This window comes from Ischnura elegans, chromosome 13 (assembly GCF_921293095.1).
Source record: "Ischnura elegans chromosome 13, ioIscEleg1.1, whole genome shotgun sequence".
NCBI lineage: Eukaryota > Metazoa > Arthropoda > Insecta > Odonata > Coenagrionidae > Ischnura > Ischnura elegans.
The window spans coordinates 11,172,595-11,200,320 of record NC_060258.1 but is presented as its reverse complement, the minus strand read 5'-3'; the positions used below and the strand labels follow the sequence as shown (position 1 = coordinate 11,200,320).

Genomic DNA, 27,726 nt, shown 5'->3' with positions numbered 1-27,726 from the left:
CGCTTTCTTCTTTCAGTATATGGAATTCCAGCAAAAATCACCAGCACTTATCCTTTGCTAAACAATGACGTGATAAAAACGTATGCAATTGGCTTGTCTTCTTTCAACCGCTATTGTCTTGTCTCAGCTCCTGCTCGTCGATATTTCTATCGATTGTATGGCCAGGTTCAAGTTTGAATTGGCAGTAAACTGGATCCAAAACAATGGGGTTGGAAGTTAATTCACAATGTACCGTAGCCAATTCATACTCTACGCCCGTCTCCTTAACGCCTTTGTTCTACTGTTTGCAACTGAAAGAAAGGGTGTGGTTCAAAATTTAGCTGCAAAAAGTGGTTAAATGGCATGAATTATTAGTCAAGCCCAGTCGTGTTCACACGTTGAACTTTCAACAGAAGAAGATACCGTCATCAATGACAAAACTGATAATGTATCGCTCTTACAACAATTTACACAGACTCACGGGAATATAGAAAAGAAGATAACGGTGGAAGAAGAAATAAATAAGAAAAAGCTCAATAAAGTTGATTTACGAGTAAAACAGACCGTGGGGTAGAACTACTGGGAAAACTACGCTTATAAACGCGCTTCGAGCACTACCACATAGGTGGCGAGGAAACGTGTGCGTATTATGGAGAATTATAAACCCTTTGTCCCAATTGTTGGCGGATGGACAGGCGAGAGCTAGTAACCAATATACGTGTTATGCGTCCAATAATGTTCGGAGAACGCAACAATATAGTCAAGAATATTACGGAGCAGCACCGAGAGAGAAAATTATTCGGATAAATTGCTAAATGAGAGGCTGCTTTCCATGAGTATTATAATTTCCATCAATGTTCCGCTGTATATAAAAGTCTACATGCGTTTAAATTGTATATGATTGTCCAATTCAGCGGAAATAAGTGGGGAAGTTGAAGGATCTTCCGTTGACACCTGATATTCGCCGTTACGGAAAAGGTACCACAGACACCATATTAGGAAGGAGCGTTGGTGGCATTTGAACTTGAGAAATGTGCAATTATTGTATTCCAAAGGAACCATGCAGCACCCCTATGCCACACAAAGTTGAGTTATAGAGGGTTCCATTTGCAAGTTGAGGAACGCGAAGATATATGATTTCCTATAGTAAACAACTAACAGGGTTAGAGACTGTGATGTTAACGATTGTATAATAAAGCTTTTACAGTAATGATATATATAGAGAGATTTTTCGATTAAAATATTCCCCTATTTGATGAATGGTATTATATAATGGAGATATTGTGTAAAATTATTTTAAAAATGTAATATAAAAAAATCATTTAGCGATAAAGAATAGCTACTGTAAGATATATTTTCATTTTCAAATTGCATACCCATTCTATTTCTTGGTGTTTCAATGGTGGACTGTATTTAACTTAATCGATAGAGCATTATATTATGGCCAATATATCTGTTCTAATAGACAATGAGGTCTACAAGGGGGCAGGATATAGATACAATTTGTAAAGCTTGGCATTCCTTGTATGGAAATAATCGGGTACAAAAAGCTGCTTGACACAGCTTACTTTATGAAGTAATTTCGAAAGAAATTAAGCATATGGTCTTGTTAAATGACATTTTGTGCCGTAAATGCTGTACTAGTTACACGAACGCATTTTTACTCGGAGAACATCATTGCGCAATCTTACATGTGTACGAAGGCGCAGTCAAAATTGCTTAATGTGAAGCGGTGAATTGCTACAACGAACGAGAGAATGCACAGTTTTGATATTACATTATAGCCCCTGCTCTAATTGCTGGCACGGTTTTACGCGATTTCAACAAATGTTTTCAATACTAGCCTGCGCAATGATTTGCCTCGGGTAAAACGGCCTTTATGTGTAATCGAAAATACGATATTCCTATTATCACTGCTTCAGTCCTATTCGCGCAGTAATTTGGAAACTCAATTTTAACAATATGGTTATAAACAGTAATTACGATAAATAAAAGTGTGATCGGCATTGTTTATGTTAATGTTTATTCTTAATCAAAAATATTAGAAACTGATAAACAATCGTTGCTCTATACAATCAAATCAAATATTATCCTGGAATACATGGATTTAAATGACGCAAAGCAATTATTCGTGCTTTTGACCGTGTTCCAAAATTTTAAAAATGTGAAAAAATTAAGATTTTAATTTAAGGTAGTGGAAACTATATGTATCTTTATGTTTTTTTTTGTCCAAAATATCTGGGGGAACTTTTCTCTATCTTAAACTGCTAGACCCTTTGCTCGTACTAATTATTGTTACTGATTTTGATGTAAAAATATAAGTGTTCAAAGTCGTCTGGTTTTTGGATTTTCCATTTGGGGTATTAGTTCTCCATAGCAGGACAAACTTTACAGGAAATGTAATGTTTTTATTAGGCAAACAATGTTGTCAATTTGGCTGAAACGAGAGTACTTTTTTTGTCCTTGTGGTGAGTTTACGTTTTATCAAGTATTGTATGATTTGAGTAAGCCTCATTGGCAGTTATTCCCGGAGGGAAGACTTTGAGCTGTAGTTAAATTGAGCTAATCTTAATTGAACTAAAAACTATGAGTGTAAAGAGTGATTGAGAGGAGGTCTGTTCTACATACTAAAGCTATTGTATTTTTTTCATAATTCCAGGATCACTGAGGAGGGGGTGGGTCGTATGAAGAAATTATTTAATGAAATATACGCGGATCTGGCGCGGCTGGACAATCTCCTTCTGTCATCCTCGATCGAGCAGATGGTCGTCCGGTGGCCAAGTCTTGAGCACTACGCCCAGGGAAGGGTTTCAAATCCAGTCCACCTTTGTAGAGGGAACAGCGAAGCTGACATCCATTCATTATTGACCAAGGTCATCAGTTCATCCTCTCCTTTGAGTATCAAGGTAACAATGTTATGAGATAAAAGTTAGAATATAGTATTCTATTAAGGTTTTTTTTCAGGGAGTACTACAGAAGTAATCTGGGAGGCTTTCAAGAAGGCAGTGCTGAAAGGAGCCCTTTCCTTCCAGCACTGCCTTCTTCAATTCACTCTAAAGGGCTACTTCCTATCAATCCATCTAAAATTCCAGTTCATTCCCTTCCTCTCCCTCGTTTACATAAAATTCTACCCTCTAACACCATTTTCAGTATTCCCTCCCCGCTAAGTAGGGTACCCTCACATCTCTGCATTGCGTCGACGCTACGAGAGCTCCCGTCCCGCCAGAAAATTTTGCCCTTCACAGCTCTGCGTTGCGAAAACAAATGAAAAGCAAAGAGCGTCGGCTTAAAAAAATCAGCCTCAGAGCATAACATCTAATGATTTCAAGCCGAACGCACAAAATTATGATTTTTTCTGCATTTTCACGCAATTTTATTTCCTAAACTATTCTTCGTAACTATTAATGGCTTTTGAGTTAATGTGGCAACCATAAAGTCGATAATCATGCATGTAGTCATAGCCCTTGCCTATGCATTATTATGACCTCTTAAGTTTATTTCCTAACTTAGAATATACGAAAAATAACAAATTTCACACACTCAGTGTACATAAGTAACGTGGAATGTTATCAGGATTATTTATTTATGATAACTATTGTTCAAACAGATTGTCCTAGTCATATTATCTTAATGGCTTCAACTGAGCAAATCCTGGCGGTAAAATTATTAGATATGAATTGGAATTTAAACGACCGTAGTCACCAACAAGGAGCTATGACGCTGTATTTAGCTTGTGATACCATTTACGGGTATGTGTTATGCTTATCTAAGTTCCTCAGTGATTGTGATCCAATTTATGATTAATATTAGTCATATTTTTAGGAAATATACGTAATATATAAGCTTAATACTTCAAAATAATAGCAAATAATGAAATCAATAGCATTTGTCACCCCCACTAACATTAATCCTGGATACTTGTGCACCTAAGCTTGCCATAACTGAACTAACTTTACCGAACTGTAAAGGCACCCTACCCCCTCAATCCATACCTTTTGTCTCCTCCGTATCACATCTAGAAGCTACCTCTCCTCACCCACCATTCCCATCACTTAATCGTTCATCCGCCTCACTGTCCACTTCACCTTCTCCATTCTTCTCCATACCCACATCTCGAATGACTCTAGTCTTCTCTCGTCCTCCTTCCTTACTGTCGGCGTCAAAATGATGTGCCGCTGTACTTCATAAACTTATAAGTAGACCTTAGTGCATGCCATAATAATACGTAAATGATACGTCATTTTAAAGGAAATATTATTCTCAATTCAAAAAAGTGTTTTATGAAATATCCAAAGATGTAGACACGCGAGCGCAATAAATGACTCCGCGCACCATAAAATTAGCCGTTTTGTCAACTTCGTGAACTTTGTAACTCAACCTAGGGAAACTATCACGTCTACAACATTCATCTTTCACAATAAGTTGCAAGCATTAATGCAGATTATTAAAATGGCTGTTGCGTATTTTTATAATTCATATTTTGTTGTAAAATAACGATAATGGTTAAACTCTATCTAGTCCTAAATTTTACCCCGAAAGAAAAAATAAAATTGATAGAATCACTTTTTAATTTATTTTCAATTTTTCTATGATCCTAAAATACATGAGTTTTATGTTGTGTATATATTATATATGGACATCTTAAAAATACGCCGGATAGGATGAATGCTGCGTTGCCACGTCTTGCACGCGAAACTTTGCTTCCTGGTAACCGGTACCACAGTTACTAGCCCCACGCAGCCTCGTTTAGCAACATGACATTAATAAAACTTATTAACATTCAAAAATATAAATATTTTTATATATTATAGATCATAGAAACATTGCAAATTAATTAAGAAGTGTTTCTATCAATTTTTGTTTTTCTTTCGGGGTAAAATGTAGGACTAGATAATATTTAAACATTTTCGTTATTTTACAACAAAATATGCGTTGTAAAAATACGCAACAGCGATTTCATTAATTTGAATTAATTTTTGCAACTTATTGTGGAAGGTGAATGTTGTAGACAAAGTAGTTTTCCTTAGGTTGAGTTACAAAGTTCACGAAGTTGACAAAACAGCTAATTTTATGGTGCGCGGTGAGTTTACGGAAAATTTTTAAAATCAAGACACTCGCGTGTCTTGATTTTAAAAATTTTCAGTAAACAAAAAATATATCAGAATTGGAAATTAAATCGTCTTTAAAATAACGTATTATTAATAATTATGACATGCACTGAAGTCCAGATATAAATTTGCAAAGTACAGCGGCACATCATTTTAACGCCGACAGTAGTGTCGACGTTTCTGCACCGTTGAGAGCTTACTATCCAGACACTTCTCTAACCTTTTCTTCAAATTCTTTCATAGCGAAACTCCCATCAGCTCCTTCCTGTTCATGAGCACCTCCTTCGCTCATGCTGTTCGCTTCCTGATGTCTTTCACAATAAGTTGCAAGCATTAATGGAGATTAACTCTAATTTGTTGCCTGAATAGTTGAATTGCTCTGTCAGCTCAAGTTTTTCACCACCTACTTTTATCTTGAGTCCCACCTTCCTCGCTTGCGATGCTTTACAACACCGCATGACCTTGGTCTTCTTACGATTAATCCTCATCCCATACTTCTCGCACCGCTCGTCTAGAACATCCACTATAGCCTGCAGTTTCCTCGCTGACTGGCTAATCAACGCCTGATCATCCGCTTATCTTACCGATTTAAACACAATTCCTCCCACTTTAATTCTAGCTTCCAACTCACCCTACGCTTTCATACCTCATTCACAAAGTATTCATTAAAAAGCAGCGATGATAAAGAACCATGTCTCATTCCTCGGCCATCGCTTTCCCATTCAGAATCTCTCTTGCGCAGTCTGGGCCATATACAGATTACGAATGAGTCGCCTATCCCTCCAATCTGCCTATTCACTGGAGTTAATGCATTAAATTTACCCATTTCACCCATCAAATGCTTTTTCAAAATCCACGAAACATGCATACACGTTGTGATCATATTCCTCGTACCTCTCCACGAGGGTCGTCATTATTTCTTTTGTGTTACGAGTTGACTTCTCTTTTCAAAAACTCATCTGATTTCCGCCCAAATACTCGTCTGCCCTCGCCTCCATTCGTCTGTCCAATATCTTCAGTACCTCTTTCGCCGCATGCGATGCTAGGCTAATAGTCCTATAATCTCTGCATTCCAAAGCTTTTTTCTTATGCGGTAGCGGAATTAGAACTGTCTACAGGAAATCCTTCGGCTAATATCCCATCTCATAGATCCTGCGTACAAGTTTAAAAAATCTTGCCTCGTTTTAAATACCCTCCATTAACTTCACTCCTCACAAATATGATTTTCACACATATCTCTAACAAAATTTAAAAATACTTCGGTGAAAACAGCAGAAGTGCCCACGCGCAAACCCACACGCCGCAACCTTTACAACCATATTCCCCATTCTGTCCCGCGCTGTCAAAATCAGTTCATTCATTTAAGTGTTACGGTCCATTACTGCCTGCTTCAGTGCCTTTCTCCCATCAATTGTCACATATACGTTAAACTCAGAATAACTCAAAATTAATTGTAATAACCTTTTCGTACTCTCCTTCCCTAGATTCTTCAGGTGCTCACAAGAGGTATTGTCCACGTCCACTGCTTTCCTAACGCCCACATCACGAAGTGCTCTATCGATTTCCGAATTTAAGATCTCCGGCCCAGGATTATCCTCCTCCACTTCACTTTCTTCCTCAATCGTCAATCTCTAAGTCTTGTTCCTTCCGTCATACAGATCATCCATGTAATCTTTACATCTATTGTACGATATTGTACTTTTTATTTGAAAATTCGGGTAAAAAACACTAAAAGTTAACAAATGTATATTAAATAGTAAGCATAGAATAATACGAAAAAAATATGTCCCACTATGTGATTATGTTTACATGTTGAGGTAAAAATATTTTTTTGGCTCAATATATTACGTAAAGATCGTCCTGCATGACGCTGAACTTCTTCAGAATCGACCGATTTCACGCAACTGTCATTTTTACGGTGAATGCTCCATGTGTGACGGATCCCTGCAGCCGCTCTGATGAACAAAAATACAAATTTTTTGTGTATTTTGCAGACTACATCCTATAGAATCCGAATATAAGGTCCAAAAATTCCTTGAAAAAAATTCGAAAAAACTACCTTTGGCCACCTTTTTTCGATTTAGGACCACTGTGCGGTGTCTTTTATGTAACACCATCACCTGGACTACCTTTCGTTTCACTACTAACATTCGACCTATGTGGCCCTTCCGGGAATAATTTAGAATTAATCTCGTCAGTGCAGCTCTAGGGGTCATAGAATCTAGCAAGCCTTTCCACCGCGACAAAGTTGTAGCTCAAGAGAAAGGACATGAAATTTAAACTAGGTTGAAAGAGTTCGATACCAATCAGGGAATCCAGTGAAGTGTCTTGGAAAGAAGTTAATGATTGTGAGAAACACAGCGGTACATCAAAGAGATGAGTAACTCAGTCTACGCTAAGTAGTTCAAATGAATTTTCAATTGCTATCTTTCACTACGCACCAGGGAATTTTTCATTCCTTTAGAGATATACAAGCAGATTCCTCCCTATGGATTGCAATTTAAATAAACTGCAAAAAGCATTGGCCTCAACCAGGTGATAAAATCTTCTGCGGACGTAGATTACTACATTATTTTAGGGTAATCAGATCACGTCTGACATGGCAGAATGCAATTTAGTTTGCTAGTGTGCCCATTCAAAATTTTTCCGATTGTGAGTAGTACTTATGCAGAATAGAAAAAAAAAACTTTCATTCGTTTTTTGATAGGTCGCCTTCTTCTTGAGCTTTTTGTTATGATTAATCACGTGGCTCAAGGTTTTAGTTGGTGAATAAAACGCGTCAAATATTCAATCCCAGTGGTTCCTCACTTATCAGCCATTCATAGGCCTTACAAATGGGCCTCCTGTACTTTATTACTGCCGGCTCTAATGAGAGCAATTCCTTACCACGACGAAATCTTCTCTTTGAACAACTATTTTAAGTGGAAGTTGTTCCCCATTCATGAAAGCTGGCCTGTAACATTCACACTTTCCCATAATAAACGCAAGAAAAATTGTCGGAATGAAAAAGTATTTTTTTTTTCATCTATCCAATATTCCCCTTCCTTTTTTTACCATTTTCTTTACTTCTGCCGAGCTTAAATCTATCATTTTTAAGGGGATGGACGAAACAACGATGAATGCGGGAACATTTGACATGAATGACAAATAATTGTGATATTCTGAAAGAATTCACAAAAGAACTTAGCCTTTTGTAGGAATATTTGAATTTTACTGAAACACTTTAGTCACCCACTTGGTGTGAATAATTTCTCTTTTATATTATCTGACGGGACACGTATTCCTGCTAAAAATTTTTGCACGCCCTCTCGTCATTTACTTGTTAGGATGGACTTCTGTCTGACGTAAAAATTGTGCTCTAACACGAAAATGAGCCATTTGTAAGTAAATAACATTCGGATATTTATCCATTATGTGTCATAGTAAACAAAAGCGCCGCGAATCTTTTTAGTGACGATGATATCGATGTAATCGTATTCACACTGCTCCATGTACTCCATCAAACTGTCTATGCAGGCGAGTGCGAGGCTGATCCTGAGTGACTCACGCAATCTCCATTCCCTTCGTCGCCGCTTCCATTTTTCCATTTCTCTTGACCTTTACTGACTACGGTGTACATATTCCATAGTGCAACAAAATTTCTGGTTCCTAGGGCTAAACTCAACTGCATACAAGGCTTCCCCAATATTTTCATGCATCTATCGAGATTTTTTTCTTCTTTTTCAACGGTGAATATCCGCAATTTTTTATTAGTAGACTAAGAAGGTCTCAACCTCAAATGTACTGGCTGAAAATTTCGCAGGTGAATTATGTTTTTAACTGAGTTATGAGTCTTTAAAATGTAATATTCTCCGGCTGCTTGAAAACACGGCGTCATCCGTAACATGACGTCACGGGACGGTATTTACTGATAGCAGACTGAGGAAGTGGATAGAAAACCGGTGTATTCATTGGTATGAAACGCAAATATGGCGAAAAAAATGCTGTTTTAACGTCAAACTGCAAACTGAAAATGTTTTGGGTTGCCAAGGTGCTGTTGAAACATATAAAGGGGATTGTTTGCGGAGATTTGGTTGAATTGAATGAAAGTTTGTTTAGAAAGATTGAATTAAAGTAAGTTGATTGCATATTTTAATCTACGTTACACACCTACATCATTTGCTCAGTGGAATAAGTGCATTGCAGCATGGATATTCAAAAGACTAGTATGTGAAAACTATATAAATCGTGTTTAGTGCCCAGTCCCTCAAGTACCTCTATTTTCTCGCCGGGTTTTTTTTTGTGTCCCAAAGGACAAAAATAAAAGAAGAATGTGATTGGTGACCTAAAGAACGGAGTTAAATAATTTATTTATGTTGTCGATGGCGATGTTTAGGCATTCGAGCTGTGGGTATGGAGAAGAATGGAGAGGGTGAAATGGACGGAGAGGAAAAGGAACGACGAAGTGCTGGATATGGTTGGCGAGGAGAGGCAGCTTTTAGATGAGATACGGAGGAGACAGAAGGTATGGATGGAGTTGGGTGCTTAGCGGTGAGGGGATTTTGAAAATGGTGTTAGAGGGTAGAATGTTAGGGAAACGAGGGAGGGGAAGGAAAATAATAGGATTTTTAGATAGATTGAAAGAGAGTAGGCCTTACTGTGAGTTAAAGAAGGCAGTGCTGGAAGGAAAGGGAGGCTTCCAGATCACTTCTTGCGTACTCCATGGAAACCTACCTTAATCGGTAGAATACTATAATAAAAAAATTGTCAATGGGATATTTTTCAACGTAAGTGCTTGAGTCAGGCTTACCATAGGGTTTTATCGAATCACCAGTTTTTCTCGGATGGCCATAAAATTTTGGATGTATCACTTTTTTAACTTTGTAAACAACCCTATAAATATAGCTATTAGTCTGCCCACTGAAGGATTAAAGGTATAGGTAGGTGACTTTTAAGGAGAGTGAATACTTATTAAAATTAAATTACGGGTAAAAAATATGGATGGTAGGAGAAATATGATGCTTTTGGCAAGGTTAACTCAATATTTATAACTGTGAACGAAAAAAAAGATTTGATTAAAACTATCAAACTGGTGTGATAGGGAGTATTTTTGCTAGATATACCTAAAGTTTGATGTAAATTATTAGGCACTTGATTTATTTTACCAAAATTTCTTGATATAATTCATCAAACATTTTAATATTTCATAATCTGGTCAATAGTACGAAAGAGTTTGGTAAAAATAACTGAATTAATTTAATACGATTCTGAGTTTAGTAGCTTTCTTCGAAGTTATGATTAATTTTACGAAGAAGATTGCTTGTTTGGTAAAAACTATGAAACTCTACATTGCTATGCAAATTTGGTTCCATAAAATTTAATAAGCGTTTTTTATCTATCGAACGGTCTGTCGTTCCTCTTTTGTATATTCCAATGCACATTTACAGTTGAAAGATTCTTAAACCGGCCTTACATAAAAGATAGGTTGGTAGAAATTATTTTGTTATCATTATTTATGATGGCGATAACGTTTTAATTTTGTTTACGTTCATTTTTCTGTTTGTTCCTGCTTTAAATTGCAATGTTATCCGTAAGCCGGTGCATCAAAGGCAATGATTGAATAGCGTATTATCATGGGTATTATCAGCTGTAAGGTAACGTTTGTATATTTCGACACATTAAAACTTCAATTATAGATATTCCTGAGGTATAATCATTCGCGATCATGTTTAATAACATGTGATAAAAGTCGACCTACTAGACCCAATCCATGCTAAGAATATGACCCAGCACGTTAAAGTCATCTCTATATCGATGTAAAAAGCCTACAAATAAAGTTTACTTGCTGTTCTGCACTAGATATTCATATGGAGTAACTACTTAATGCAATTGCATGCACCAAGGATTCCTCTTAAGCTTATAAAGGGAAGCTGTAGTCACACCTTATTCACATTTCTAAAACAAAGATTGATTATTTACAATAACAATATATTATGGCGTATGAGTAATCAATTACTATGGCAACCGATTTAGACTAGTGGCTGGAGTTCGTTGCTACCACGCGGGGACCCACGTTCAATGATTCATGCAGGCGTATTATTATTCCATTTTTAGTTTGTATTTCTTTTGCAGGAACTTACGTAAAGCTCTTAATCTTATGATTTTCTATCAGAATAGTGTTTCCCTGGTTGAAAATCTTTCACATGTGCACGCTTCGTCGGTTATATTAACATTTCGATGTAGATGGTTTTTATCAAACTGCTGTGACCATTTCAGAAACAATTACCAAATCAGTTTGATAGAATTTATCAAACTGGTTTGGTAATTATTACTGAATTTTTCAGTGTGCCATATGAACCCAAAAGTTTGTTAAATTTCATCAGAAATCGATAGTTCTTATCAAACTTTTTTTTCCGTGTGATGCCCTTAACTTTCGCTGCATGTCAACGCAAAGCCTTCAATTTCGACTTATTTTTGCAGCGGGTCTCCGTTCAAAAACAGCAACTAGAGTCAATACAGCGTGAATTTTAGTTGAAATTTATTTTTTTGTCTATCAAATACTTTTTATTGCCTTTTAACGATAATTTGGATCTCAAATCCGGCCGATCGGGGAAAACTATTTTAGTCCCGATTGCTTGGTTACCAAGGGAACACATAAGACAAATTTTCAGCTAGCAATGGGTCTACTAAATCTTACTTGCTATTAAATAAATAGGTATTTAAATAAGTTCGCAATAATATTTTTATTTATCGCATAATTATTTAGCAGCTTGCTTCTACTCCACGGATCGCGGTAGTTAGGAAGCAAATACTGTTTTTCAGAAAATCAGCCGCCATAAGATAGTAGACCAAAAGTTAACTGTCGGATTGTGCCTCCTTAAATCCCTCTTAACACATTAACGGCCAAGGCAAACATTTGGTAGAAAATTTTAAATTTATCATCATATTTTGTCTTAATATGTACTAGAAAAGAAATTTTGAAACATTATAGGCTCTAAAAATTTATTTATACCAGAAAAATAATCATGCTTTTTCGCACCTTTGGCGGAATGTGGGTACTTGGGTTAACATATCATGAAAACAAAAATGTTTTTCTTTTCCACTGACCACGTAGACACGCATAAATTAGTATTTAGAATTATTATTAGTATTTAGTATTTTCATTAAGTAACCGCTCATACCTTAACAAAGTCCTTTATTTATAAAAATTATTTGGATATAAGGGCACATTAAATTTTACCCAGAAATATACATTGTGCTTAGTACATTACCGGCACCTTTTTCCTTGATACCTTTTTCTCAATAATGTGATCTACATTATCTTATTTAGTGTCCGCTAGTAAATAATTACGAGAAGGTTTGTCTATTCTCGGATTTGATGGTCCTTTTGCACGTATTTCTTAGTGATTGCGATTACTGAATTGGTCCCCTTTATTTGACGTTAGGGCGTCGTTCAATCTTTGAGAAATAAATTGGAGATATTTTGAGCCCAATATCTTTCCTATTAATTCTCCATGAATTATTAAACACACTATCCAGTAAATTGGTAAGCAATGGCCACCACCACTTTTTCCCTCTGATTTGGTTTCTATAATTCGCGTTTGTATTATCGTGATATATACTCCACCTATGGGCTTATTGCAGTCACCTATGACGGGAAGCTGGGGAAAAGTTATTTCTTTTCTTTTAAATGGTAAATTGGCTATGTGTTTCTGGCCACAATTTCAACAAAGCTTTCATTCCATTTGACCGTGAACAATTCAGACTCCTCGTCAAAATCATAATGAATTGCGTCCCGAGGTTTTTTTCCAAAAGCCTTAGACTCTTCAAGCGGGCATTTTCCAGTGTTTTTTTCCCGAGTGGTTCAAGTGGCAAAGGATCGTTTTTCCTTCAGTGTTTGAAACAAGGAACATGAATAAGATAAATCGCCAGAAAATAACCGATACTGAGTAGTATCGGGAATTATTTTCATGAAATAAGAAGCAACGATAGCTCCTAATCTTACCTTCACTCCATGAGGGTTTGATTGTTTTATCCCCTCCATACGATAACAAATTGCATGATGTAACCATCTGAAGAGAAAAGGCACCATAATTTGAACCCCGATCGAATCGGTTTATTTTGTATCAAAATTTTTGCTGAGCGGCATCAAAAATACGGAACCATTTGCTCATCCATAGAAAGGTTATGAGAAAAAAATCTAAACAGTAAAAAATAGCATTCAACATAGTAAACATTGGTCTCAGCTTTGCAAGTTTGTCCGTTTCCTTTTTATCTTTTGATATTTTCCTTTTTATCTTTTTACTCATAGTTTGACGAACTAATTCAACCCCTTTATCTTTATAATATTTTTAGACAAGTACAAGTCCTGCTGCGGGAGCACATGATACCTAGAGAGAATCAAAATCTCAAGGAACATTTCAAGTCTACAATACTAATTGCAACTGATGCCTATTGCTATCAGTAGTATACTTTTCTTTAAAATATACCATTCTCTTCCAAACCTCGTCATCAAGAAACAGGAGGAAAATGTCAGTTGGAGAGACACCTCCAAATTCACGTCTTATTTTTTCGTCATACTCCTCCTCTTTAGACATTGGACGACACAAAAACTTACCATCAATATCCTTTTCCCATTTGGTAAAATTAGTCCCTTTTATCAGAGGACTTGACACCATATTTTGGTACACTGATGGCTTTCCTTCCTCTTCTTGCGCACTCAGCCGGTGCTCCACTATGCCATCGTCTCAATGCGTTTCCAATATTACCGCGATGTCATTGTTAATCTGCTCCGCAGTTAAAATGTTATCAACGATATCTTCTTCATCAGTCATGTTTTTAACCTCTGGCGGTATACTGACAACATCCGTAGCGTCATCCACAGAATCCAGGGCTTCCTCTAAAGTGATCAAGATATCTTGGGTGGACATACACCTTTTACTATCCATCTACAGTAGTCTCGGAAATTTTGATTAAATGAAAGAGTTAATTTTTTCACTCCTACGTAGCCTGAAAGGTTGATCTTGAAGCTCTAGGATCACCCGGTTAGACACGTCATACCTTAAGAATGCGTATAGACCTATGAGACTCATTTCGGGAAACTTTCTTCTAGAGATGGAAGGTAAGATCCATTGATGTCTACATAGCGGTGATCCGTTTCTGAATGACCGGCGCTGTTTGAGGAACTGTACGTTACACGCAGTTAAAAACCGATAGGTTTTGTGGCGGGGAATTGAGCTGTTCATCAGTACACAATGACTAATTGAAGCCTCATTTTAGAAGAGGACAGTTGTGAGACCAGTGTGATAAGAAAATACATTTTATGGTATTTTAAACCCAACAGTTCTTAAATCGATGTACCGAATAATTACAGGGTGGCATACTATAACCAAGGTTTGCTAAATTTGTGTCTCGGTACGGTGCTTCAGTCCTAATCTGCCATACCCCCAAAACGCCAAAAGTGCGAAAACGCACCTTTATATACACGTGTCAAAATTGTGCATCTCTAAATATATTACTTTATTTTTAAAAAATCTGAGAAATTAGGCATTGATTGCACATTTATAATATTAGTATTAGGATTCATGAATATTTTTAGTGAACTCGTAAAAAATAGTTGATAGCAGTCAATTGGCAAGAAATTTAGTAAACTTGAAAAAATATAACTTAATTATCACTTCAAAATTTTTAAAGAAAATGGTTGTAAAAATAAGTTTATAATCAATTGAATAATTTACCATGGAAAAACTATTAAATAACGGAGTAGATATTTTTCACGAACTAATTAAAAAATGGTAGAATTTGGCACATTTTTCCGTAAATGGTTTGTCATGTTGTGCTTAGAAAAGCTGGTACAAAGCTCGCCCATGATTTTTACTTCGATTTTTTGCAATCAAGGCTCTACCGCTCCACTCTCTTACCAATATGAATGGTGTACCGTGCGATGACGTAAGAAGTAGTTCCAAGTCACGTGACTTCAAGCGATATTCGAGAAATTTTAATTACCATTGATGACGTGTATGGAATACTAGGACAGTTTTGGCTTATTTTTTGGACTCATGAGAAAAGTTTTTAGTCAATGAGACAATAGCACGATGAAAAAATTTCATGCCTGTTCCCCATCGTTTTAAGAGGATATTTTAAAAATCTCACTGGCTTCTCTGGACAGGTCATGGTCCAAATGCAAATAAAGTAAAAATAAAACTGATAAAAATTAAGCCTGACTTCACCAAACCCACACTGACAGCACTCATTTTGCTAAACATATATTACTTTGAAGTCAATGCACATTGGAAAGTATAAAATCACTTTTATGAGGCGAAGTTCGGAACAGACGCCGCGCTGTTGCGTACCGACTGCCGATTGTGCAGTGAAATTAATAATCTTACGTAAAACACTACTTACCCACTCATTTATAATAAGCAGATGGATTTGAATGACTGTACGGAGTAACAAAATATCCTGAGAATATCCCTTTATCCGTGACTCTAATTTTTTATACCTATAGCATAAGTTCTAAATTGTAACCTGGTATTCTGTTTTCAGAAAAAAATTGCCAGATCGATCACTAATATTTACTGCAAGGAAATCTAGCTTCGATTGAACGCTACGTCTCCGTCAATTTTAGCCTTAAATGTTATACTTTGTAAATAATTGGTTTCATTTTGTTAGAAGATAGATGCGAGATAATAATGCATTGGGACTGTGATTCATTATCTGTAAGCAATAATTGCAAAAAAGCGATAAGTATAAGCGGGAAAGAAACACATTGTCTATATTGAACTTAATTTGAGATCCGGAACGGAGAATGATAAATGTATGCAAATGATTAATGTGGGAATGATGGGTAAAGGTTCCCCTTCTGATGAATATTAAATGGAGAGAAATACCATGGCAGCTTAGTAATTCTCCCTACTCCTCAATGCTCAGTGAACGTGAATTGTTGGATTGCAAGCGTATTTTTCGAATATCCACTCGCTGGACGTTCATGGTGTCCCTGCTTTTTTATATCTGGAAAATAATCTATGAAGATCAAGGTTGTGCTGTGGCTAGTTTATTGGTTTGCCACCCAATGGGACTGGGTTCACACTTGGCGGTGACATTGATATTTCAGAGACTGCCTGATCCCTGTATCTCAAGTAGAGGGCACATTAAATGCAACAGACCATCGGTAAGATTGAACTCTCAGCCCTGTCTCCTTGGTGCCTTACGTTAGCAGCAGGCTAAAGTGTGTGTCAAGTTTCTCTTCAACCTTCCCTTCATGCCCATACTTCGTGGCACAATAGGAGGGAATACTCAAAATTAAAAATTGGATTTCGATATTTAAAACCAAAAGAATATGAATGAAAAATACACAGGCCAATTTTCAAAACCTCAAATTCGATTTTTACCAGAGATAAGTAGCTTTGAAAGTCCGCTAGGAGCGTCAGCCACGCCCACGATGCGAAACGTATTTCAATTGGCAGACGCCGCGTGACGTGTAAACCTCATGAATGTCGCGTGAGCAATGCTTAAGAAAGCCATAAACATTCTGCGTTCGAGGGAAAAGTCTACAGTCATCTCGAAACACAATGTTAATTTTGTTCTGGCTATTTCCAGAAATGTACTGAAGTTATAAATAGAGAGACTGGTCAATTTTTTGTCTCAAAAAGAACAATTTCATTGAAGTGATAGTTTTACGAGATTAAATGTTTACGATTTTAATTTGAACAGTATTCACGGCCAATATCCTTGATACTTTAAATTGTGAACATACCTACGTGAAATACTTTCCTTCCTACAGTTTTTTTAGCTTAGCATTTGTAGATGTAAATTATAAAATAAAAGAACAAATCATTGCAATCAATATCTTTCCGCCAATAGCTGCTTATGGACTGCTGAAGGGAGGAAATTTGGAGCTCTCTCCTTTTTTGAGTAATGGTATTCAAATTTCGTTTGCTCAGCATTTTATAAGCAAAGGTCACTTATGTTCCTGGTTATTTTTTAAGTCAGATTCGTACTATAACAATGATAAGTGTCATCAAAATCAGGAGTAACTCATTCACTTGTTCTTTTACATCAAAATATCCATAAGTTCACTCATACTTTCGTCTGATACACTCATTTAGTCACCTTAAAAGGTTAAAGGACAAAGTTTTTGCACCACTTCTGCTTCTCAGGGAAATTCAGTATAACTTACTCCTTTCGTAGTTTTCGATTTCGCTTCGCATGTATCCCTGTGAATATATATACACTCAAAGAGGTAAATTATTTTACAACTGTAAATTTATCTCTCTGCTCCTATTTATGTAGGATGTAATGATTATTTCGTGTGCCTTTACTGCACACTTGCACCGGTTTTCACCCTTACTTTCTATAATGCTTATCATTGAATGTAATATATGTGACTGCGGTGGCCTCTCTTTGGTGCTGCGGAGGTGAAAATTGAAGGATCGACACTGTTTATTTTAATATTTTCAGCTCGTTTTCTCTTTTTTACTTATTTATAGATTTATTCCACCGTTATTTCGCTGCCATTGCTATATATGATTTTTTGCTAATACGGCTTTTTAAAATTAGAAATTGGGCAAGAGTTTAGGCTTCCTTTACCCGCATTTCTTAATTTTAGGAAATTTCTAAAGTGGTTCACCCAGTGGTAAATGATGGATAAAATCCCGATATTTTGGAATTAACGTACAGTTTAAAGTCTTGGGGAAGGTGTCACACATTGCGTTGTTTATTTTCTACTTATCCTGGTTCCATTAATTATAGTTCAAAATATTTGCTAGTTTTCATTCACTACGAACTTACCTCCGGTTTCTTTGTTTAGTAGTAAGAGTTGCTAAGTTATCCGTGTTTATTATTTACTATGCGTGTTTCTATTTATCAAACTGGCGGTACCTCCTCGCGTCAATTGTGCTTATTTCTGCTTTATGTGAGTAATACCATATACATATTGTAGTATTTCCTGGAATACAAATTTGAGTAAATATTGCGTTTTATTGTAGTATATGACATTTCATTAGGTCAGCGTCGAGGAAACTTTCCATTGCAGTAGTTGGCTTTTAATGCACAAGGTAGAAAGGAAGAGTGGAAAGGGCGAATGTGCAGTAAATGCACACGAAATCGTCATTAAATCTAACTTAAATTGAAGCAGAATGATCTATTTGCAATTAAAAAGGAAAAATTTCCCGTCGAGTGCATATATATTTAAGCACACACGAAATAATTTTGTCATAGACAACCAACGGAGTAATGGAAACTATATTTCTTTGAGAAGCAGAGGTGGCTTCCATGCAAATGATTCTCACAATTTCTATAATTACTAATTACTGAAGAAATATGCTGTTTCGGTGCAGCCATGGAGAATCATTATATAGGAGGTTAAAGATAGTGCCACTAGGCGTTGCCATGAGCACCCCAAGCTAATGAATTTCGCCGTGTTGCCAGTTGTAAAGCTTCGGGTCGTTACATGGGGAAACGTATTGTTTTGAAGGGCTTTCGGACGAACAGAAAACTGAATTAACCCACGGTTGCACGCGCTTTTATTGTGACGCGGTAGCACGCGGGGCGGGGAAAAGACCGACTGGTTGCATACGGAGAAATAAACACTAATAAGCACTATATAAACCATTTATTAGACAGGTTCTGTCGAAAAACTGTTTAACAGAAGGTTCATATGCATTTTAAGATATCAACAGGGAGAACATAAAAGAAAATTTTCTGATTACAAGAACAACATTGCTAGTTACAACTCGCAATCAGTCATCAACTCCGTCAGCATTTTGGGAACATGATATCCACTTGAAAACACAGTGCTCCCGGCAAATGAGGTTTTTACACGTATTGCATACTGTCTTTGTTTTCCTATTTTTTAAGATGGGCAGTAAGCACATCGGCCATCAGCATGGAATCTCATTTTATCGCCTCTCTCAAGTAAACCCAATATTTCCCGTAACCGGAGTTGCACAGATAATTTGATATTTTGCTGTTTCTCCCTTTTTAGGAGATGCTTTGCTCGCTAATGCTTTGTTTTGGAAGCCCGGTCCGTAATTTATGATTCGGTATGATGGCTCGTTGGTATAATAGGTCGCAAAAGCGATTTGTAATTAGGATTTCTAGGTTTAAATCCCAGATAAGCAAAATAACTTTTCGTGTTATCCTTGATGTAAATATACACTCGCGCGTATAGAGAATTAAAACATTGCTTGTTTCATGTGGTGCTTTGAAAGACGTTCATTGTCAAAAAGCAAAAAAGTAGGGATTTTCAATCCCAGAGTGGCTAACTGAGCAACGATTTCGTTACGTGTGTTTGTGGACATGTGACATCAACACCTTATTCAGTAAACCCAGCCTAAGATTCGCTATCGATGAAGATGGCTTTGTGATGTAACTAGTTGGATGATGCCGGAAATCGGATGATTAGGGTTTGAATCCAGGCTAAGTCAAAAAATTGAATACTGTGATACTTGTAAATTAATAAAAAATACCGTACTCCATTTTTGCTTCGAGTATCAGCCCGTATGGTGCTGCTCTATAGTAATTCTGTATTAGTACGTATCTCTCCCGAAAAAATACAGCTATGAACGAGAACACAAAAGGAGTGTATTTTTTCCATCCATAAAAAATTTCACTGCAGTATTGTCTTCGAGAGTATAAACACACGAAGTTTATTTATCAGGAAAAAGACTAGATTGATTTTTTTCATGGAAAATTTCACCCTTGGCTTGCATTTTCACCCGTATACGTAAATGCATACACAATCATTTGCTGCCTACAGTGTTTCTTTAAATCCTTTCCAGATTCTTAGGGATCCTTCAAATAACCATTGTGTGATACAATTAGTGCTGCAATGTGGTTTTCATTGAAATTTAAAAAACCAATTTCATTGTTTACTTCAATTCAGAAACTTTATGAAAGTTCTTGAAATCGACTAAATTTCAATGAAGTCTGCCTGCTTCATTTCACCATCAGTGTTTTGAGTTGCAACTGTGCTCTTGTCTCTTCAGTGGCTGCATTTGGCACTCAGAGAGATGCTGTCGGAGCAGCACGAATGGGCAGCCATTGTGAGCAACCGAGTGAAATCCCGTAATGGAGGTAAATACAAATAAAATATAACTCATTCTGCTTTCTTTATAGCTCGTCAATCTGATCTGACCAATTAAAACTCTGGCCGTGATCAAAAGCTGCAATAGTCAAGTTCATTTGATAACAAGGTTACACCTAGGGCAACAATTCCATGTGACAATTTTCTGACTTTTACCAACTGGAGATGTATCTAACGGTCTTCGCCAAATCAATCACTTACTTACTATGGGTACTTTTGGAAATTATATGCTCATTTTTTTAACGCACTAAACAAATATAACTCTGCAATTTTCCAATCAAATAGCAGTCATTAGAGGGAAAGAGATATATCGACTTCTCTTTCTATTATTTATAATTAACATTCCTGTCTCATGCCAACCTTTCATTTTCATTTTTTATATATACCTTTGATTTCCAGTCCAAATATTTGAAACTTTCCTCATTTCATGTCTTAATGTAAACAATTCTCTTATTTCATGCAGTGTTTTGAAATTCGTTGTCACTGAATGGGGCAAAAAAGTAGGGGTTTTCTCCCCAAAAGTGGCTTAATAACCACCACCTTCCCTACATGTGCTGAACTGTGGACTTGTGATTTAAACACCTTGTTCGGTGAAAACCTAACCCGAAGTTTGCTCTGGGCAAATGGCTTGGTGGTGTAACTGGCTAACAAATTTGACCGCACAAAGCGGGGGCTACTCATCTCCTTGTCTTAGTCCTCTTTTGATGCTAAAGGTGCAATGCAGAAGATATCAAAATTGCACAGAACAGTGCAAGTAATATACACTTACAAAAAGGATAAATTTTGCGTGTGACACAATAGAGAAGAACTACTTCTCTATGAAATGGCTGTCAGATAGGAATAGAAAATTGCGTAAAGAGCAATCTCATAACGTTTTGACTTCTAATGATGGTGATATTTACCCATACGCTAGCAGATTCATAATCTCAGACATAACAAAAATGCTTTGCAGCATTTTATCCCGTTTCTTAAAAGCGTTTCAAAAACGGCGAAAAGCATGCTGAAACAGTACATAATTCTGTCGATTATCGTTTTTTTCTCGACACTGAATAAGTCTTTCCCCGGTATCTACAACGTTTCTATGCAGTCTCAAAAATATTTTCTTCAGTGCTAAAATCGGTTTTTCATGCCCCGAAAAATACCATTTTATAACGTTTTTATTTGCGTTCTAACTGCACATAAAACAAAAAAATCCTAGAGAAGGGAAGAAGTACATTAAATCCAAAATACAGCTATAGACCTCACGTATATGTGAGAACAGAGATATCCGCAGGATGCGAGGAAATACTTTTTTTTTCTGATATCACCGCGTAGGTTTGTTGTGGCAAAAACGACAGTTTGGCCGGCACTTATACAAGCCTCTTCAGGTCGAAGAATAAATAATACCGCGGTAAATATTCGGCCTGGAGATGCTAGAGGCATGCGAATCTGTCGTGTTCGTCTCAACAAACCGACGTTGTAATAACCGAAAATTTTACATTATGTGAACATGCTTCAACCGGGTCCACGATACGCTTTTATTTCTGTTTTGATGGAACTCTTTCCGATTGTTACACTTGCATCTCAAATTTATTTCATAAAACGGTGGGATTTGAATCAAAGCGCAGGGCATAAAAGGCACAAGACAAACACAGCACGTACGATCTCAAGGCGAATGAACCGAAAAATGGACGCTCATAGCTCCTCGTGGCTGGAAGTGCAAAAGGCGATGCGTCATTGTTTGGGTTAGAGCTAGCCAGCCCTAACCACGCATTCAAAAACGCAACAAAAACACCAAAAAACGCTTTTTAAGGAAACAGGATATTCATGTAAGAAGAAAAATTCCTGAAAAACGTGTTTAAATATTTCTGCACAAAAGACAACAATTTTTTGCTGAAAAAAAAATATTTCACTGGTTTTTTCATGTTAGGACTTGATAATGCTTATTTATGCACTAAAATGAAGTAGTAATGCCTAGAAGGCACGCATAAAAGTCACATGGAGGGTGCATTAATGATGCGCACTTAATATTCATTTAAGATACGAATAGAATGTGATTTTAACGTGAATTTCCGATTAACGTTTCATGTTATTATTATGGAACATATCATGGGAATTTTAGGTGCATTATTGGTGCTGATGTATTGATGTTACTATGGCGATTATATAAATTTCATTTGATTTGTATCACGCATGTAGTCATAAAATTATCAATATAATTTAAAAAATTTATCCCTTTACATTAATTGTATACTTGTGTAGATGCGTGATTTTGTAAAAAAAGATTTATTCTGGTTAATATAAATAAGTATTTGAAATAAGAAATAATGGGCAAATGAATCCTGTAGCAATTTTCATGAGTCACGACCCTGTATCCAGACCAAACTATAAATTGAATTATCATGATACAAAACTAATTTTTCGATTCCCTTCCTAGATGATTCTGCAGATGTGGATATGGAATCCATCATAATGGAAGCTCTGAGAACAACTTCAAGCATACTCGGGCTTGGAACCGAGCCAAGTGTAATGGGTGCAAATGATGGTGACGAGACGTGTTCAATATTTCACATTGAATACTTGGATGAAGAGAAGTTTACAGATACGGGTTTCAAGAACTGGATTCGTGCCATAAACCAGCGTGTTTCCCTTAATCGCTCATTGTTCCGTCTGAGGTGGAAGTTGGACAAGTTAACCAAAGACTACGCTCAGGCGAGCGAGAGTGAAGAAGGTGCCGAACGTGCCACACAATTTCAGTAAGTATCCACTCATTAGTAGGTTTTGTTTCGTGTACAGGTGTACACTGATTTAGTTACTATTTCATACTTTCCAACGCTTGTTTTAAGTTTTCGGTTTTTGCATCTCTCCTCCCTCTGAATCCGCCCTTACCTCCACCACCTTGAATTAGCCACAATTTGGAGCCTAAATGTTTGTAGAGCTCCCGGATTGAATGTATCCTACATACCTCCTCCCCCATCACCCCTTCTCTCCCTCCTTAACCGTCGTTCAAAATATCCCGTGTTCCTGCATCCCACATGCTCAACCAGTCCTATGTACGTTGAAAAAGAAGACGATGTCTTCAAAATCTCCGGAAGCGTTTTTTCCACCGTGAGGACGCCGTTTATGTGTTTAATTTTAACCTTTTCCCTAATAAAGATGTAAATATACCTGTGGATGGTTCTTGACCCGGTTGACGGAAGCCGCAAATTTTCGTCGGAGATTTTTCCTACGCAGGTGAACGAATGCTAAATACATACGTATCCTAGCTCTCCATCTTTTATGACGGCCGCGGGTGTGCAATGTCTTTGTTTCCGGACCAAACACAGCGGGGCTTAGGCTTACCCTCGAAATCTTTGAGCAGGTACTCGGACCTCTCGTCTTATATTACACCTCTAAGCGGCAAGGGATCACGGTCATGCATTTTTTATCAAGTTATTTTGCGAAATAAACATTTAAAAACCACAAAACACTAGGTTGAAATGCTGTCCCAATCGCTAATGGTCGTGAAGTCACCCCAGTAAACTTCTTTTAGTTACCTTGGATTAAGGCACCCCTGAAATGAACCTAGGTTTTATCCATACATATCATCATTAGATACATTTATTTGCGACAAGGACCTTGCGAGAAGTCCCCGAAGAAGCCCTCCGGGACATGAACCGGTAATGGCAGAATCATTGGAAAAATATGTGGAAACACAAGGGCATTATATGGTTGGACGAAAATTACTTTGCTCTTCAACAAAACACACACTTTATTGCCGACTAGTTTCGGTACACTGTACCATAGTCTTGAAAATGGTACAGTGTAGCAAAACTGGTTGGCAATAAAGTGTGTTTTGTAGAAGAGCAAAGTAATTTTCTTCCAACCATATAATGGAATTCAACAAAGTAAAGACCTCAACAATTCAGTACAACAGGGGCATTACTTTGAAGAATATATAGTGATTGTGTAAACAAAACATATAATTTCTAAAAAAAATTGCATTACTTTCGGATAGCACCCTGTTGGCAGGAATGCTATGGTGAGAAAGCTTGAAGATTAAACCCTGGGTTCATACCCGGTCAAATGCTACTTTCAAATCTAGGAAGATGACATACAAGATCAGCTTTTTGTTGAACCAAAAAGTGGTGGATCCTGTTCATAAAATCATTTGATGAACTGAAAAAGTAAGGTATATAGTAGGGATGAGTCGATTCCAAATGTCGATTCTCGATTCCACCGATTCTCGGGCACGGAATCGGAATCGAGAATCGATCGCCTAAAGTCGATTCCGATTCCATCGATTCCAGGAAGATATATGTTATGAACATAGACTATAAGTGCTATAAGTTTGGGGCATAAAGGCTGCCACACACCTAAGCGACCGCGGTGTCAGCCTTGCCCGCGCGGAGGATACGCCCCGCACGGGGGTGCTGTGATGAACATACCGAAGAGGCCTCGGAAACATGAAAATGTCGGCAAGAGCGACAAACCGACGAACCCTGAAATGCCTCGTGCTTATGAGCAACTCTCATAGAAAAAAAATTGGAAACCACGGGATCGGGAAGCATTGCATGCATTTTTCGTTCTTCTATTAACCGCTGGTCACGGCGAATCAAATTATTGCAATTATGAATCACATTCGAAGAATTCATTTGGACCACCAATTTTAAAGTATGATGTATCGATAGATATGTTTTTATTTTCGAATGTTATTTGAAGTCTGATGAAAATAAAAACGTACAGAGAGCGAGTTTTCCTGTGAAAAAAAGTTTCTTATAAATACGCGCTGAGAGCGGTTTTTTTATATAAGTAACTTTTTTAGACTAACACGCGTCTGCGTTAATAATAAAAAAATTAGACACATTCGCGATTATATAGCCCAGTTTTATCAATGCAACCCTTGAGAAAGTTGATACTTGCTTGGCATAAGCCACCGCGGCCTCCCGGAGGACTCGACAGGTTGCGTTCGGCCGCCACTGCGCACCGATCAGGCTGCTCTGGTATGTATGGACGCAATGAACGCTACATTATTGTTTAGCCACCGCGGCTATTGTTATTTTTAGGGATGGTCGGATCGGATACCTCTGATCCAAATATCCGCGGATATTGCCCTTCATCGGATGCATCGGATCCAAAGTCGCGGAAGACATCGGATCTTGATCCGAAATTTTAAATAATAGCTTCAGTGAATGCAACGCCCCATAATGGTGGAAAGAGCTCCGATTTTCTCTTCGAATGCGCCGTCGCATGCGATTCTTGTCCTATTCATGAACCGTTTTGTTTGAAAGCTCTCGCAGAGAGTACGAGTAGAATTTCAGCCGTGGCCAGGATTTTCAGCCAGAAAATAAAAAAAGATAAAAATACGACTGGCACATAGTGTGACTCTTCCCAAGAGATTGAACAATCATTGGGGGAATCTCAGCGTCGAAGGATAATCACCAAATAACCACGTCAAAAGTAACTACGTTGCAGATTTCAGAAAACCTTCCTCGGCCGTCCATCAGCTCGTACCTCTTTTGTTTTTTTTCGTTTCCGAAATCACACGGACCATAAATCATTGTATTCTAAGGAAAATATTAAATCACAAGAAAACAACTGAAGCTTGTTTTATCTCTACCTCGTCTCACCAACTGACCTTTTTTGGCGTACCTGCTTCAGTTATCCGTTTCTAGACGACAAATGCTAGGAGAGTAACTTTCTGGGCCCGAAGATATCTCGATAGCTTCGACAATTAAATGAAATGCAAGAGATTTAAAAAATAATTAGACCAAATGAGACGCATTCCTGACGATAGTTCTGTTTATTTTTCAGCTGTTATTGATTGCCACTCAGTTTTCTATCCACAATTCTACAATTAGACTTTACTGATATGCAACATTGTCCAAACAGCACAATTTTCAAAGAAACAAGCGCAGCATTAACCCCTCAAACAATTAGATGCGGATTGGAAACGTCACCTACATACATCACATAGCGCGCCCGACTTCGCTTTGAAGGTAACGACGTCACTGAAGCAAGATCTGACTTTTTCGTCCTTGACTCCCTCATTTGTAGCCTCATTGTTTGAAATACGGATGGAGCGCGCGCTCCTTCCCAGTGTCGTATCCGTCCGGACCATCCCCCTCCCTGAAATATAAAAAACACAATTATTATCCTTCACAAAAGAAAACAAAATGTTGAAAAACCAGGAATGTGCAAATTTTTTCTATAACAAAATAAGTTTTTTTTTTCGATTATAAAAAGTTTTAAAATTAGTTTAAAACCTATTATTTAGTGCCTGCAGGGGGGAATATTTTAGAAAAAAACCATGGTTTTTTTCTAAAATATTCCCCCCTGTCTCCCCCCCCCCTCCCCCGAACGAAATTCCTGGCTACGCAACTGCTCCTTCCTCTCCACCTCTCCTTTACGCGCTTCTCGTGCCCACCCCTTCCTCATGCTGAGCGGTTGAGCACCCCGTCGCACATGACGTCAATGCCGTTTTAAATACTGTTAATTGTGTTGCTGATTGCGCAGTTGCAATTTAATTTAATGATACACCGATAAAAATGTCTTTCATTGTGTATAAACATTTCCATTGAGATAAGGAGAACCAATGAATGCCATGTGCGTGCACTGTGGCATAAATTATCGCGAGTATGTGCTAAATCCACCTCACCATACTGAAGCATTTTCGGGTAAAACACAAGTAGGTACACAATGAGAAAATAAATTTTGGGGGAAACGTGCGTGAGGAAAAGTTGAATTCAGTCGATGGCAGGGGGGTAGCCAGGAATTTTGTTAAGGGGTGCAGTCCAAAACCAGTGGGGAAAATTTTTAAACAACAGAGTACAAAGAAGAGGGTTTCAAAACTAATTTTAACAGTTTTCATTATAGAAAAAACTTCAGTTTTCAAAGATTCATTTTTTTCATTTTTGTAAATTCATCAGTTTTAAATATTTTGTTTCCTTTTGTGAAGGAAAGTAATTGTGCTTTTATATTTTGGGGGGTCCTCTTCCTAAGCCACTGGTCAGTGGTTCATCCTAAGATTTTTCCTATTTTCATTTCTAAACCCAAGCATAACAGTTTAGATCCAGAGCATGTAAAGATGTTTTTAAAAAAACAACATGAAAGCCTATAAAAAAGATTTTTAATTTATAAAAATATTAAAATGTGGATGAAAATCTAAAAAGCATTCCATTAATTGTGTGTTCCCAGAATAAACTTGAATAATGACTTTGTTTAATGGCAGGAATTTGAAAATGCATTTGGAGTCGAAAATATCCGATTCGAAAGATCAGGCTCCAAAAATCCTGGATCCGTCCAGCCCTAGTTATTTTATTCCATTCAATTCTTAAATTTTAATGACAGCAATACTACAGATAAATCAAAATCCCACCTGTTAGAAGGAACAAGAATCGATGGAATCGGAATCGAGAATCGGGAATCGATTTGAAGGAATCGGAATTGGAATCGGAATCGAAAAGAAGTGGAATCGACTCATCCCTAGTATATGGATATAATGGGGAAGTTTGCTATAGATTGACTGAATGGACTTGATTTTTTGTTGTTAATGACACCTTTATATTTTATGATTCCCTAAATTTTATTTTTTATTGTGTAGGAAAGCGTATAATT

The 27,726-nt window shown here is 37.2% G+C and overlaps 1 protein-coding gene across 1 annotated transcript in view; it reads left to right on the top strand.

Moving 5' to 3' along the window:
* Positions 1-27,726, top strand: part of LOC124170016 — a 99,688-nt gene that overhangs the window by 38,704 nt on the left and 33,258 nt on the right. Inside the window, exons 4-6 of the mRNA XM_046548700.1 lie at positions 2,639-2,885; positions 20,054-20,141; positions 22,568-22,886. Of these exons, the coding sequence (XP_046404656.1) occupies positions 2,639-2,885; positions 20,054-20,141; positions 22,568-22,886 (654 nt within the window). The remainder of the gene's footprint in view (positions 1-2,638; positions 2,886-20,053; positions 20,142-22,567; positions 22,887-27,726) is intronic.